The 16,101-nt window shown below is 38.1% G+C and overlaps 1 protein-coding gene across 1 annotated transcript in view; it reads left to right on the forward strand.

Moving 5' to 3' along the window:
• Nucleotides 1-16,101, forward strand: part of MOCOS (molybdenum cofactor sulfurase) — a 210,792-nt gene that overhangs the window by 116,657 nt on the left and 78,034 nt on the right. The window contains exon 5 of the mRNA XM_041483181.1: nucleotides 5,919-5,995. Within this exon, the coding sequence (XP_041339115.1) occupies nucleotides 5,919-5,995 (77 nt within the window). The remainder of the gene's footprint in view (nucleotides 1-5,918; nucleotides 5,996-16,101) is intronic.

A 16,101-nucleotide genomic window follows, 5' to 3' on the forward strand; every position in this document is an offset into this window, starting at 1 on the left:
GTGGATTTGGTTTCTCTTTTACCTGCTTTAGAAACTCGGGAATGACTTCTGTTCATTTGACCTGAATGGAGTCATTACCCCGGTGTAAGGGAGAATGGCAGCTGGCTGACAGTGATGTTCCCCCCGTGCTCCTTCGTTGCACTTTGCATTGACTCAGCAATGCTCTCAAATGAGCAGGATTATTTTTGACCTTGTGATGGGATTTTTATCAAAGTTTCAGTGCTCTGGCCTGCATTCTGGATAGGAACTGCACATATAGAAATGTTCCTTAGCTGCCTCCCAAGGTGAGAACTAGAACACCAACTACCAAGTGTATACATATCAGTGCATGCAGCCCAGGAAACAGACAGGAGGAACTGGAGCTCCATGCCCAGTCAGAAAGTTATGATATAGGAATAACTTAAACATGGTGGGACAACTGGCATGAGCAGAGGATTGCAATAGATAGTTAAAGGCTCTTTTGTAAAGACAGGCAGGGAAGAAGAGGAGGAGGAGGAGTCACACTCTTAAGTCAAAGAGAGCCTTGAATGGACAGAAGTCAAGTACAGTGATTATGGAAGCCTTATCTAATGCCTCTGGCTCAAGATCACTGGGGTCATCTCTGAGGAGGATCTTACAGGAGGCATCTGCTATTGATCTCCAAACCAAGGCAGTAAAGCCAACAAAGCAATATTTGGGTCACCTAAGCAAGCATCAAATCACAAAGAACTCTGTTCTTATGGGTGACTTCAACACCCTAAACATTTATTGGAAGAACAAACAATAGCTAACATATCATTTATCAAGTTTTGGAAATGTGTGGAGAACCACTTCCTTATACATATGTTAGCTGTGCCTGCCAGGAAAGAGGCACTGCTGGATTTGCCACACACAAACCAAGAAAAACTCCTTTCATCTATATCTCTGTTAGCAATGGTTTTGTGATCACAATATTGTGGAGTTTGGGATCTTGCTGAGCATGCTGAAGGTGACTAGTAAGACAAGTGATTTAGATTTTAGAAGGGAAACCTTATCACCATATTCCAGTATTTAAAGGGTGGCTGCAAAGAAGATGGAAACTCCCTTTTATTCAAGGAATCACATGGGAAATATGGGGGATAATGGGTGCAAGTTACTCCTGAGGAGATTCTGACTGGACATTCCCAATGAAAACAATCAGCCATTGGAATAATCTTCTCAGGGAAGTGGTGAGTTCCCCAACATTGCACACTTTTAAGATTTAGCTGCACAAAATGTGCCATCTTGTCTAGACCATGCTTTTGCAAAGAAAGGTTGGACCAAATGATTCTTGAGGTTCCCTCTAACATGGTAGTCTATGAATCTGTGATTCTATGCACAGATAGAATGTCTGTACATCTGGATTTACTTTATCTGCACAAAAAAATTGAAATAAACAAAAAAAAAAAAAAAAAAAAACCAAAAAAAAAAAAAAAAACTCAAACAACTCAATCACTCATCTGCCTGCTAAACAAGTCAGCATTCCCAATCTGGAAGCAGATGCTTCCACCCAAAACACCTAAAAGTCAGCCCTTGTATACTTTTTAGATGCAGAATAGCTTATATTATGAAAGATATTTCACCACCTCAGCATTGGTTGATTGGTCTTGAGGGAATTTCTGAAGTCTTAAGTCAGTGCTGTACAACTCCAGGGTAATACTTTTGCCTTCCAAGAAATTTTCTGTAAGTCCTATTTTCAAACATGAAGGGGTTTTTTTAGCCCTTCAGCATTTTATTTCCAATCACATCTGTCCAGGCCGGAATTCTTGTCATCATATTTCTGTGTAAAGGTGCCCTGGCTAAGGGCAGAATGTATTGAAACTGCCCAAGATGTCACAGTTTTCTTCTGTATTTCAGTTGCCCTGAAGTGTGGGATGGTGACTTTAGAAAATACCATTAATATGCAGAAGTGTAACAGAGAAATGTCATAACAACCAGTTGAATAAAGATTCAAAGAAAGACTAGCCCATCTCCGTCCCTAGGAAGACCCTAAAGGTAGGACGGCTCACTGTAAAGCAATACTTTTCTCTTGTGACTCAAAAATTTTTGTGTCTAAAAGCAGAGTTTTTGTGTAACTTGGAAAGGGAGAGCAGTTCATCAGCTTCATAACTCCTGGACAGATGTTAGGCATGCTGTTCTGTTCTTTGTTCTGCCACAAGTTGCTTAGTCAGTTGTCAGATAGCAATTGGATGTGAAATGCTATTAGCGCTTCACAAACACAATCAGCTAAGCAACAGAGCTCATCCCAGACGTGATTAAGTGAGATCAATTATAATAAGAACTAGATAAGAGAGGTAAGCTTCTTGTTCCTTGGGTTGGTATTCACAGTATTAGCCTTTGTAAGTATCCTTTATACATCATCAGCTGCAAAATCTTGATTACTTCAGGAGGTGGCTTCTAGACCAGCATTCAAATGAACTTCATCCTGAGCTGATTATTCTAATGCTGCAACTGCCTCTGAGTGGGGAAACAGCTTATTTGAAGCATCAATTGCACCAAACAGAAAAATAGCCATTGAAACCAGTGTTTTGCAATTCAAGGAGCATGTTTCCTCTCAATCTCAAATATGGTTAAATATTCTGAGGGACAGCTCTTTGTGTCCCAAGAAGGGAACAGCTGCCCTTCATAGCATCATGTTTTGCCGTGGCACTACTGCTATAGTACTTAAGGCTTAATGTGCTAAATATCAGAATTGATACATTATACAAAATTCTGACATGAAGTAGCACATCAGGTATTCACTAAATCTGAAAGATACATGAGAGTCAATTGCACTGGAAGTAGGGTAAATATACATATTACAGGAATAACAACATATTTGTGCTTTGTTATTCAGAACAGGGAAGCTGGTAATGTAGAAATAGAGGGGGCCATATGAACAAACAGAATAGAAGAGAGGAATTTTAAAAAATAGTCCATGTCTAAATTGTAGAAAGAGAGCCTTGCCCATATCTTTGAGCAAATATGTTTAGCATTATTTTAGTTTCTTCTGTGGCTTCTGGTTCTTGTCATGGAGGCAATTTTTTTTTTTTTTTTTTTTTGGTGATACAGAAAGACTAAATGCAGGATGCCTATCATACTACAACAATTGGGCTGTTCTGGACCATAAGGTTTGACCAAAAGCCTACAACTCTGTTTACTTGCCTATTTTTATTTTTTTTTTTCAGTAAAGATTCCTAAGCTCTGAACTATTTTCATAAAAAATATTTAAGATCTTAGAAGACATGGTCCATGCATATCTCCTATTGTGTAGCACGGGATGTACTGCAATTTTCTGCTTAGTTAATAATCAAATCTGGTAAACCAATACAATTGTTCCCTCCCCTTTTGCTATGGGTACAACTCAGATGTCTTTGACGATCTAGGCTGGCACCTTTGTTGCCCTTTCAAGTGCTTTTCTACAGTTTTATCACTATGATAGTGATAAAGTTGTTGGGGATTGTGCAGTCTCCTTGATGGGCTCAGTGCCAGTGTCTCTCTGCTCTGGTCCAGTTCCCAGTGTTTTGTTTGCTTTGTTGGACACTGTGAGTAATGGAGCAGAGCAGGACAGTTCCCCCTCACGGATCTTCTCTCTAATCTCTCCTTGGCAGACGTGTGGGATGGCTGTGACCTCTTCTGCAACCAGTGCAAAAGGTTTTTGTACTCAATTCCAAAACAACTGTTAGCCTCTGCCTTATCTTTTCTTGCTCATCCTCCCACATTTTTTATGGGTTTTTTGATAGAGTAATGCTTCCCTCAGATACTGGTCCACAAGTCTCTTTGATAATATTCCTGGTGTTAGGTCTCTTTCAAATCACAAATGGCCATTTTACATTTTATCGCTGACAACCAACAAGAATTCTTCTCTAAAGTTCAAGATCCATTATTATTAATTAGTAGGGAAGATTCAGACATTTCTAGGATGGATTCTTTGGTCTATGCTATGTTAAAATATGTGAACATAAGTGATTTCTTTTGGATCATTCATCCTTGTAGCAGTGCACCACTTTTCTCTTATCACATGGTTTATAATTATTTGCTGCCTCTATCTTCTTTTGTTGCAGCTGAACATATTATCATATATACACAATACTCTTGTTTTTTGGGATTTTTTTGTGTGGCCCTTTACCAAAGATTTTTGGAAGATTAAGATGTTCTTTACCTGCTGATGTCACCTGCAGTCTTGGAAATATTTGATAACTGTAGAAAAATAAAATAGGAAAAAAAGTTATGACAGAAGTGAGAGCTATTATATTATTCTATAGATGTTTATTTTATTAAAATAAAAGCATTTTATATATGACATTTTTAAAATTTGAGCCTTTTCACAAGACATACTTGTGGCACCAAGAGGTTTTAACATGCATTTTGAAAAATTATGCACCCAGGAAAAAAAATGTAATCTGTTGAGGCGAACACCCCATGTGTGGAGACATGAGGCTTGACTCCATTTTCTCAGAAGGCTGATTTATTATCTTATGTATTATACTAAAATACTACATTAAAACTGTACTAAAAGAACAGAGAGAAAAGATAATCAGAAGGCTACAAAGAACAGGAATAGAATAGAATGCATAACAAAAAGCTTGTGACTGCTGACAGCCTTGGCACAGGTGGCTGTGATTGGTCATCAATGGAAAACAATCCACATGGACCAATGGAAGATGCACCTGTTGCATTCCACAGCAGAAGATAGTTATTGTTTACATTTCTTTCCTGAGGCCCTCAGTTCTCAGGAGGGAAAAATCCTAGGAAAGGATTTTTAATAAAATATCATAGCTACAGTAATCCTCTATTTTCTGGTGAAAAACATGTATTTAAAGTATTTTTGCCCAAGAGAGTGTGTCTTATGTTCCACCTTGTCCACTAATTCTTCAATGTAGATATCATCTGATCTTTCTGAGAAAGATCCAAGGAACACCAGGTCCCTCTGGATGTCTCATCCTCATGGTTGGAGTTTAATTTTAAACTAGAACCATGAGATTTGGGGTGGGTTCATTTCCAGCAGTAATTGTTACAGTTTGGGGCATAGCTCCTTCATGAGAGACTTGCTGTGACCCCAGGTTCAGCCTTGCAAAGTATTGAATTCTGTAGAGTTCTGACTGCATCAGTTGCATTATTCTGCATTCTTCTTTGGGGTGAAGCAAAATTAATGATTTCTCCTTAAAACTTCTTGTGGACTGTGGTGCCCACAAAGCCTAAATGAAACATTTTGATGCTTTCCTGGTGTCCCTTCTGGTCCTTTGAATACTTTTGTGCATCACTTCCTGAGTACATTCTCACCTTGGAGCTTCACTTTCTCCTCTTGAACTATGGGAATGGCTGCAGTAGTTCATAAAATCCAGTGGTTTTGCTTCTGTTTGGTGTTTCCTTTAAAAGATTATGGTAGGGGATGCACCGCTCCCCCCATCCTTGTATAATGCTCTTGTTGCAGATCAGTTAAAAATTAATTTCCAGGAAAGGCACACAGAGGGAGATTTGTTAGTGATCTCTTTGTCTGATTCCTCTTTGCACCGGATTACTGGAGCCTTCTAACTCAACTGTGTAATTACATTGGGGGTGGGGGAATGGACACAAGTCTCCACCTGTCTTCTCACCTATTCCCTAAATTTTCAGAAGGTAACTTAGGATTGTGCCATTAGCTCGTGACATATAACTGTTAACCATTACTTTAATGTAGGTTAGTACATAGTTACTCTATGTAGAAGAAAATTCTATCTTTCTATGTGCAAGCAACTGTTTATATGAACCTCTGTTGCTTTGAAGAACATATTTTTCTGCCACAGGACACTAGAAGACTGGGAGGTGAATCCCTAAAGGAAGAGTTCCCATGCTGCAAGTTGGATTCACTGAATATAAAAATAGTAACTACTAAAATAGATTTAAAATCTGTACCATAGCTGCATGTTGTATTTACTGTGCTCATTTATTTCATTCTTTAGGTTTGAAGATGGTACAGTCTCTTTTCTTGATATCATTGCTCTGAAACATGGATTTGATGTTCTGGAAAAACTCACAGGTCAGTTAATATAGCTCTAATACTGAAGACTGCATTTCTGGATTTATGCTCAGGGCACAGGTCTGATCATATTTCTTATGGCTCTGGCTTAATTTTTCTTTCTAGTTTTACTATCTATGTTCATCATTGTGAAGATGAGACTTCAGTGTAACTGGCTTGTTCGCATGCTCCCTGTTGGATTATTGGGGCCTGGTTTGAAAGGAAAAAAAGGGTCCAGACTGTTCTGGATATGCAAGATTTGAGTACATCTCATTTGCCTCACACTCACAAAGATGCAATAGGAAAGTAACACTAGAAAGTAGCTGAGTAACTCTGACTGTTTCAATCAACCTTTGAAGCCCTTGATGTGTAGCTAAAACTGAAGTCCCAAATAAAACTTCAAGCTGATCTTCAAGCCAGAAGCTGTGTGTGAAGGGTGATACTCATGTGTCGTGAGAAGGCACATTCCCTCTGGGATAGACTGCTGCTTGTCTGGCTCAGCACCCCAAAAGCACAGTCTCTCTGTGTTTGCTGCCATGGGTCAGGGACTCTCCTGAACAGGGCAGGAGATGACACCTGGCCAGGGAGGCTTGCACCACAGGCTGTGCAGATGTACCATGGTATGTTTCTACATGTAGAATGTGCCAGGTTAGCAAAGGATGTTCCTGAAATGGGTTTCTTGATCAGGTACATGCATTACTCAATGCGTAATGTCTGAACCTCCCTTCTCCAGTGCACTCTTCGATTTCCTATATAAAGTCATAAAGTACATCATGATGTAAAAGACGCCTGAGTCCAAAGAGACATTGGCTATGTACTTTTCAGGTTAGTATAATTTCAGCTAGTGGTCTGTGGAGGTTTATTGTCATGATTTATCTGAAGGGCTCTGATTTCTTCTTCTCCCAGTGCAAGGCTTCTGTGAGCAGTATTCTGTTAGAAGCTTCAGGTCTAGTTCATGTGGAAATCAATAGCAGTTTTCATCCACATCAATAGTCTGACTAAGCCCAACAAGTAAGGATGTTTTATTTTATGTTGCTCAACATGGAGACCAGGGATCAGTAACGAGCCTTTAGTATATGTTCTTGTAGTACAGAATGCTTCTCAAATATGTGCAATCTTAAAAAAACATGTTCACTTGTAAAGAGGGCTTTGGTTTAATGTGGAGCATTGCCTGCCATGAATGTGAGATTTTATGATAGCACCTCTTCTGTTGCATTTTTCATCCATCTTAACCTGTTATTCGTACCTATTTTAGCTAAACAATTGAAAAATCTCTTAATACTAAACTGAGGGGAACACTCAGCCCTGAAACTGAATAAAGTGAGTATCAGTGGATGACATGGTAGAAGAGAGGCATGAAAAAATAGTGTTGAGATCTTTCAGTTGTCCAAAATATGAACTGGCTCAAATTTTCATACTTACAATTCTTTTATAAAGAATGAAAATCAAAAATTTAGGAATATTTATATTTTAAAAATTTAAAAACATTTTTTCCCACAGTGCTAAAATGTAGAAAGATGGGAAAACATTGACTGAAAGAGTAAACAAGAAGAAACCTATATTGGAGAGGAGAAAATTGAAAAATTAAATAAAAAATGGTTTTGACAAATACTGTAATTTTAAAACTTCAGCGCTGCTGGTATAGTCTAGGTACTTCAGTAGTCTCTGGTCAAATTCTGGAGTGCCACATTGAAAAGCCAGAACTGCCAGCACTGCCTCTTTACAGATATAAGAGATTGGAGAAATCCATAGTGGAAGAAAAAATGGAATTCTGTAAAGGATTTTAATCACCACATGATCCAAGAATTTTCTGCAAAGTTGGGCTGGTCCTAGACCATTTTCCATGAACAAAGATGAATTGAGCTCTTATTCCAGATAAGTAGGACCTTGCAACATGTTCATGCTAAAACCTTTGTGATTATGCTTACATGTATATGCATGTAAGTAGAAAAATTTCCATGTAACGTGTTTTTGTTAATTACAATTTAATCATACAGAAGGGAAATGAAACAAGCCACTTAAAGACAATAGTAAAATGTAGCCCAACTACAGTCATGTTTGGATTTTTCCCATCATAAAATGCATTTTTATGTGTCAGCTTTTCAAAGCTGATGTGAAGGGTGGCTTAGCCATATCAGGTCTCTTGGCTCTTCTGTGCTGGCTGTGAAACAAAGGTTTTGGGGGCTCTGCTCTTCAATTTGTGTAGGCATTGAAGGTTCCTGGCACAACTGATGCAACAAGAGATTCAGGGATTTGCAGTTGCCATTTCCTCTCACCATCCTTTTCTCCCCTGAATGTCATTGACAACATGGAGTTTTGCAGATTATTTAATTTCTGTCAAAGGCACAGTATTCCTTTTGAACAGAGATTATTAGCACTTGGGTGTATACAACAAAGCCATTGCATGCTGTAGAAGGACTTTGTGATCCAGAAGGACTGCTGATTTGTTTTAAGCTTCTTTATACATATTTCTTCCACTTCAACTGTCAGAGTTTTCAGTGGCAAAATGCACTGTCAAATGTGAATCACTTTTGAATCTCACTTTGCTGTATCTACTGGAGCACTTGCTTTGCACTCCCCAAACACAAACAATGATTCTCATTCTGGGTTGGAAATATACTAGAGTAGAAACAAGCAAAATAAACAAAGTGTTGTTGTTATTAATCGTGTCCTAATGTGTAATAAAAGCAGTGCTAAAGTTCTTTAGGGATGTGCTCTATCTGGATTATTCTGGTGTAATTATTGAAGATAGGGAAGAAAATCACTAATGGAAAGTAACTCAGAGTTTTGATGTTAGTCAGTGTTGTGAAACATACAGATCAGTTTCCTACTCTGATATCATCAGAATACATCCTTGACCTGTCTCAACTACCATTTAGAACAAGGCATATTTCCTGCCAGAATTTCATAATGATGTGCTTGTGCATTTAAACCATTCCCAGAGGTCTTACATCGATAAGATTTTTAAACTTATGGTTTATGGTATGTATTTTTATTAGTAAATTTTCATCTGCTTTAAAAATGAAACTAAGTCACATCATTTGTGCGTTATTGTTATAAGGTTTACTTTGATTATAATGTCTGTTCAGAAAACATTCATTCACTTCAGAAGAAAATATAATGTGTATGGGAAGAAATTTTAAAATGCAGACTAAGTCTCCTAAGGATGATGAATTGAAAGTTGCTTCTAATTCACCAGATGCTTGATTGGTTGTTACAGAATAAAGGTTATTTTGGCTTTCATAAAGACAATTGTACAACAAAACAGCCAAAGCAAAATGTAGTGCAGGATGTTAAATTGTGACGGTAACTTAATTTTTAACTTGCTCTTTGGAACTTTAGTTGTGTTTTGCTCTGCTTTATCAAGGTGTGGTTGCAGTCAGTGATGGGATGTTTGGCAGCCTGCATGTAATGGTACTGCACAGGTGTGTTGTGTTCAAACACTCAAGGTTATATAAATCATCCAGTTCAGGGGCCAGAAAAAAAGATGTTCTAAATAAGATTGTCATGGATTTCTGGGATTTCTTTTGTGTAGAGTTTGCGGCTTCATCCTAATCTTGTCCGGTCACATCACCTAAACCTGGACCACGTTGCTTGTGTATTTTACTGCTTTCATCCTCAGTGCTGCTTTCATTCATAGTTTTAATGGATTTGGGGTTCACTAATGTGAATACCAACTATACAGTCTAAATATTTTGCAAGTGTGTATAACGTTCTTTCTACATGTGATATTATAATAACAAAGTCAGGTTTCCTCCTTTGCATCAGATGGTTGCTGTAAAACTAAGCCATGGCCTACTGATGAGTCAGAACCTCTACAGAGAAATCACCTGCACTTGTTCCCTTTTAGATTTGCAATATGAGATTAGGTTTCACTGTGAGGACTTTTGCTTGTGTTTCATCTGTGTGGACACTGCTGAATGCTTCCATTGAAGTCAATGGGGCCGTGAAAAGTCTGGTATAATGGCTGGGAGATAGGCGAGGAATTGGGATACTTGAGTTCCTTTCCTTGGCCACAAAATTTACGTGATATTTATGAAATCACATAAATAGTAATCTTTAAGAGGGGAGCAGGGAGTTAGGTAACCAAATATGTTTTCAGATCTGCATTTAACCTCTGGATGGCATTTACCTTATCTTGCTGTCAACACTGAGGTCTTAGCTAATATTTTGAGTCTCACTGAAATCAGTGGAACAGACAGTGACTTCACCAGCCTGATCCCTCTGAATTTTTTTAAATTTAGAATGAGAGGAGTTAAAGCCAGCAATATCAGCTCTTTTCTTTGTCTATTAAAGGAGCTTAAATGATGAGCTTAGTGTGGTATAGGGCATTTCTTTAATTTTATATAACTTTTCTGCTAATGATCCCTTTGGGACTAGAAAGCTGAACTACCAGATTAGTTAAGGTGGAAATAGTGTTTTGGGATTTTTTTTGCTTCCCTCAGATCTGCAGCTTCTTTTGAGCAGGGCAGGTTCTACATTTCCTGTGGCTGAAATAAACCAGTAAAGCATAGCAGGAAATGTTCTGGAAGAACCCTGAGGGGAGGTTTTGTATTTGGGAAACCTTTATCTGTCCATTACTCTAGGAGTGATTTCTGATTTCCAACGTATATTTCATGCTTCAAATCCGGGTTTATTCAGGTAGATGTTGCTTTCTCTGAGGGGGAAAGGCTCACAGTCTGACAGCAAACTATCCTGCAAAAGAAAAAAAAAATTCTGTCTCCATGGTGCAAATGTGCCTGTTATGGTAAAAAAAAAGATGTCTTATATGAAGAAAGTGTGCATACATCAGAAGTCTGTGGTGGTTTTAATTTTCAAATGTCTGGTTATAGCAGATTAGGAGGAAAGAAAGCTCAGCTGGTTCTTTTGCATCAAAAGAAGCCATTCTTGGGACTGTGGTTAATTTATTAGGAAGAACAGGCTTAAGTGAGCGTGCATTTACTAATGGCTATGGATGAAATTAAAACAATTACAGAGGCAGTATTATAAAATGAGCAAGGAGGTGAGGCAGTCTTGTGCAACTACCTGGAAGTACAGCCAAGCACATACAATATGTTTGGAAGGCAAGTTTGGATTGATAGATGGGGGCTACTTTTTATACCGTAGATACAAAATCTGTTCCCAATTCTGCCTAAGGTAGCATGGTGAAATCCATCACTTCCAGGAAATAAAGCAGGAGAAATTGCTGTACCCCCCACTGAGAGACAATAAGACCAAGTCTTCAAGAAAAGCCATAGGAATATTAGCAGCAGTCAAGTGTAATGAAACAGATCTACTCATTGCAGTGCAATGATGCAGCATTGCCTACATATGGCCAAAGGATAGCTTGGATAAGAAGTACTTTCTGTCTGTAATAACTTTTTCCCAAGATCATTTTCTGTGTCAGATAGAGTTAGGACCTGAAGGACTTGTGATTTTCATTACAAAGTTGTCATTATCACTGCTAAGAGATAAAGTCCTATGAAACCATCTTTTTCAAAGGAGAAGTGACAGTTTTTAGACTTGGGTGCAGATCTTCCAAAGAATTTTTTGGTGCCTCAAGTGATAGATTAGGCGAGGGACCTTGTTATTCTTAGAATACCCTTTTGAAATGGGGAAAAAAAGTCTTGTTCAGCTGTATTCTTAAAACATGCATATGAGATATTCAAGAATTGTCTCCGTATAGTTCCAACTAAAACCTAGAAGGGAATGGCAAATTAAATTACAAATAAATTAATTCCATTTCATTTTAAACAGGGTAATATATTGCTAATTATTTTTTGCCGCATCTTGATATACTAACAAGGAAATAAAATGTTATCTAGTGAGTGCTAGAAAACATTCTTTTACTGATAAGGTGAACGATTTTCTTACTAACATGCACCTGGAAAATAAACCTTGACATGGTGGTGAAATAATTCAGTTTTATGAAAAACTAGAGCACACTGGGACTAGAGAAGGATCAGTGTTTTGGTGTTTGTGGAAATGGTCTGGCTGATGTTACTGGTGCTCCCTTCAGCCATCCCTCAGAGGTCTCAGGGTCCCACTCTAGTGTGTGCTGGCTACCATGGCAAGGATTACCTTATTTCTTTTAGTACATTTTTAATTTCCCAGCTAACTGGATCCAGCTGTTTCAGCGCTTCATGCAACACAGAGATTTTATGCTAAATCTAAAGGGTCTAAATTAAAGCGAAATGAAATTTGCATATCATGTAAAACTCCACTTGTTCAGCAGATCCAGATTATATGGTGCTAATCACAAACACTAGACAGAGTAAATCCTCTTGAAGTCACCCTGGGGTTAAGTCAAATGCTTTACAGTCTTTGACACATACCCATGAAATATGTAATCAAGTCTGTTTGACGTCCTCTCCTAATTATGTGTGTGTATTTTAAGCAGATGCTTTTCCAGCTGATCTGTGCCTTTTGAGTTTTTTTTTTTCATTATTAATCAGAAAATCATGCTGTATGTTAACGGCAAGTGCCAATTATGAGAAACTAATCTTAGTTTCTTTGCTTAGAAGCTCTGCTTTTGCAAATAAGACCATTGCCAAATAACATATAGATGTAAAGAAGATATGAGACCCTCTGAATGTTTTCCATCAGGGACATAATTATTCTACCATGCATTGCACTATTTCAGCCTAAAACTAAAATTTATTTTTTCCATGTAATGGTTTTTTTTTTTTAGTTTGAGGCAAAAATATTTAATAGAGAAGTTCTCTGTTGGAAGTAGGAAGAACTTCTTGTTTTCACAAAGTTAGGATTTAAATGATAAAAAAATATTTTTCCAGAAGACTCTACACTTTTTATCTCTGTCAAGAATGTTAATGCATAAACTTAGCTTTTCTTGAGTCGCCTTACTCAGTGAGATAATATCAGGAGACAAATTCAATATTTAACTTAGTTGGAAGTCACTGAGTTTTAAGCAAATGCCATTTTTATTGTGACTGTGTAAAAGCAGTCTTCAAAAAGGACTAATGACCTAGTTGGTCCTACCCTGCTCTTCAGCTGAAGTATGCAAACTTCCACTTGCATTTCACTGGAGTTGCAAACTGAGTATTTTCCCTTCAGTGTGTTTAGCAGAGACATCTACTGGCAAATTGTTAACTGGCATTCTCCTCCTCAGGTCCTACAATGCCATTTCTTACATCTCTGAAGGAAACACCTGCTAATATAGAAATGGCTACTTTGAAGCTTTTGGATGTGCTGCAGTATTAAATTTATTATTTGGGAAAAAATGTTAAGTAGTGTATCAACAGATACAAAATCAATAATGGCAAAATAAAATTTTCCTATTTTCTTGCTAATGTTACTTCCCGTTGAACAAGCAAGCTTTTTTTAGGAGAGATGTGCATATCAGAGAAAAGGAGTTTATGATCCATTATAGATGAACAGGACTAATTGTAAATCACATAACAATTGTCGTCAGTCTGCGCTGATTTTGATTCAGTCAATATAAAATGGAAAGAAGGAAACCACAGGGTATAACTGGGAGAGCTGTTTTGCCTACAGGGACTGGTTTCATGTCTAATGCTTGCTCCACACTCACAGTTTATTTTTTCAATAAAGATCTGCCTCAGCTGTCACCTTTGCCCAGTTGTTGATGGCTCTCAATAGAGCCATTCTAGATAAGGGTTCAGCTCTTGTGCGCTACCTGCTCTAGTTGTGGTTTAAACACTTAGAGACTGTCAGGGTGGAGCAAGACTCACACAAAGCTACACAGAGCTACCAGCAAGTCCCCGTTGGGCTTAGACCCTCAGGGAACTCCTGGGAATGCATCTGGCAGCTTCTACAGTCCAGCCTTGCTATCCCCCCAGGAGACACTCACATACCTTGGGGCAGGCATAGCCTTGCAGAGGTGCAAAAGCAGAACGGAAAAGACACAGATGATTGATTAAATGGCCCCAACAAAAGGTCTTTAATATTTCAAAATTAGCCTTTGCCTTTTTGGGTAACCTGTGCATTCAAGACACTAAGTAGCATCTCATGATTCCAGCTGGAGTAGGTACATTTTCTCACAATCACTACTGATAAAATGTATTTAAAGGTCTTATCTGAGGTGCTCAGATAAGTGAATTTTTTCAGATTTGCTTTATTCAAGTAAAATGTCCCTATTCTCTGAACCTACTCATCCTGGTGAACCTGCTTTGGATGTTTGTGTGCTACAATCCTACAATAATTAATTTTATATTACTCTAAGTTTATATGCATTTGTAATGCAATTTTAGCTCTGTTATGCTTTCAGGACTCCATGTGTACCTGCCTAATACCAGATTTGAGATCCACACATCTGCTCATCCATATCATGCCCCCTATTCCCCCATTTTCATCCACATCCTAATTTCCATGAAAGGAACACTTTACTGGGCCAAGAATCTCCATTTGTAAGCTGCTTTAATTGCAATTGTGGCAATTCTGTAGTAGCTGGGAAAATATTTTCGGATGTTTTTCCCTCCTTTCTCCTTTTCTTAGTTGTTTCCCCAAGTAAACTAAGTTGAGTATTGTCACAGGAGGGGGTGTGAACCATCTTTATGTTAGGAGGACTTTGCTACCATAACTACACTGACAAAACCTTTAAGGAAAAAAAAAATCTATTTGCTTCTGAGTGTCCAGCAGCACAACTCTCTATTTCAGTCATGATGTTCAAGCATTTCAACAGGCTGCTTAGGGAAGTTTTGGAATCACTGTTCCTGGAAGTATTCAACAAAGGCTTAGGTGTGGTGCTTAGGGACGTGGTTTGGTGGTGAATTTGGCAGTGATGGGTTAATGGTTGGACTTAGCCTTGAAGACTTTTTTTCAACATTAATGGTTCTATGATTCTATGATATAAACTGCCATAGTTTATGGATGTTAGTAGAGACATGGTAGTTGATGCCAGCTATCCCTAAATCTTTGGAGATGTTGCTTGAAAAGATGTTATCTACAGGTGGGTTTGACAGACATCTTCAGAGTACAGACCCATAACAATTGAGGTCATTTCACTCCTTGGACATGGCTAGTTCACACCTTAAAAGAACTTTATCCCAGAATTTAGAGAGTGAGGCTGGGGATCAGAATTATTGAGCTGGTTTTATTTATAAAAAAAGTTTTCATAAATTTTGGCAACACTCTACAGTGGTATGATCTTCCTTCTATAATGTATAAAGACAAATTTGAGAAAATTGATTCTAGGTGAATGAGTAGACATCGGGGTAGGTTGGGTGCTCACACATTTGTGTTTGAGCCTGTTTTGGGAGGGAGGTGGAAGTCTGCCTTGAAAGGGGTTTTTTTTCAATATAGTTCAGTTCACATAATCACAAAAATTATTTCTTTTCCTTCTTGTGGCTATATGTTAAGTTGTGAAACTCAGCTTCTAATTAGTAGAGGGTCAGGGCCCAAGGGTGGGTAATTTGCTTTCTGAAATATACCAAAAATTGTTATACAAGGCAACTGAAAACAACAGGCCAGTGCCTTTTCAGGGTGCTTCCAGGCACCTTTTTAAAATTTTTTACTTTTATTTTTCCCTTTTTCACTCTTGACATTAGTGGAAGTTTCGTTGTTGCTGTTTTTGTAGGGTTTTGGAAATGGTATCACGTCTGTTAATGGAGATGTCTTCAACTGTTTTTTCAACGCAGTTTCAATTGGAACAAATATAATTAAATTTTTGTTGTAATTTCTTTCTTCTCCATTGTTTTTATTGTCTTGTGTGATAATATCTACTTTTTATTTTTATTTTCAGACAAATAAGGTCTTCTAGAGAGACATGAAACTCAGATTTTACTTAGGCTCTGGTTTGCACAATCTGCTAATTCACCATCATCACTGCTGATTAAATGATTAAGAGATTTCTGTTTCCAGACACACTCCCCCCACCAACCTCCCCCCCAAATCTTGGCCAGAGTTGATGTCTACAGGCTGAATAGTCAGTGTACCTACTCTGAGCTCAGGCAGGTGGCAGCCCAACCTACCAACTGAAATTTCACCCACCTCTGTCTCCACAAATAAAAATCACAAAACCCTACAGCTGAATGCTTGAATTCACAGTCCTTGTTAGGGCTGTGGGTGCCAGAGTTTGCCACTTCTGTCTTGTTTTCTGTAACCAGTGTCCTGTGTAGGCTGAAAGAGGCTGCAAAGCATAGGCTTGAATTTTATGTCAATAGTACCTA

This window comes from Pyrgilauda ruficollis, unplaced genomic scaffold (assembly GCF_017590135.1).
Source record: "Pyrgilauda ruficollis isolate IOZ18807 unplaced genomic scaffold, ASM1759013v1 scaffold116, whole genome shotgun sequence".
Taxonomy (NCBI): Eukaryota; Metazoa; Chordata; class Aves; order Passeriformes; family Passeridae; genus Pyrgilauda; species Pyrgilauda ruficollis.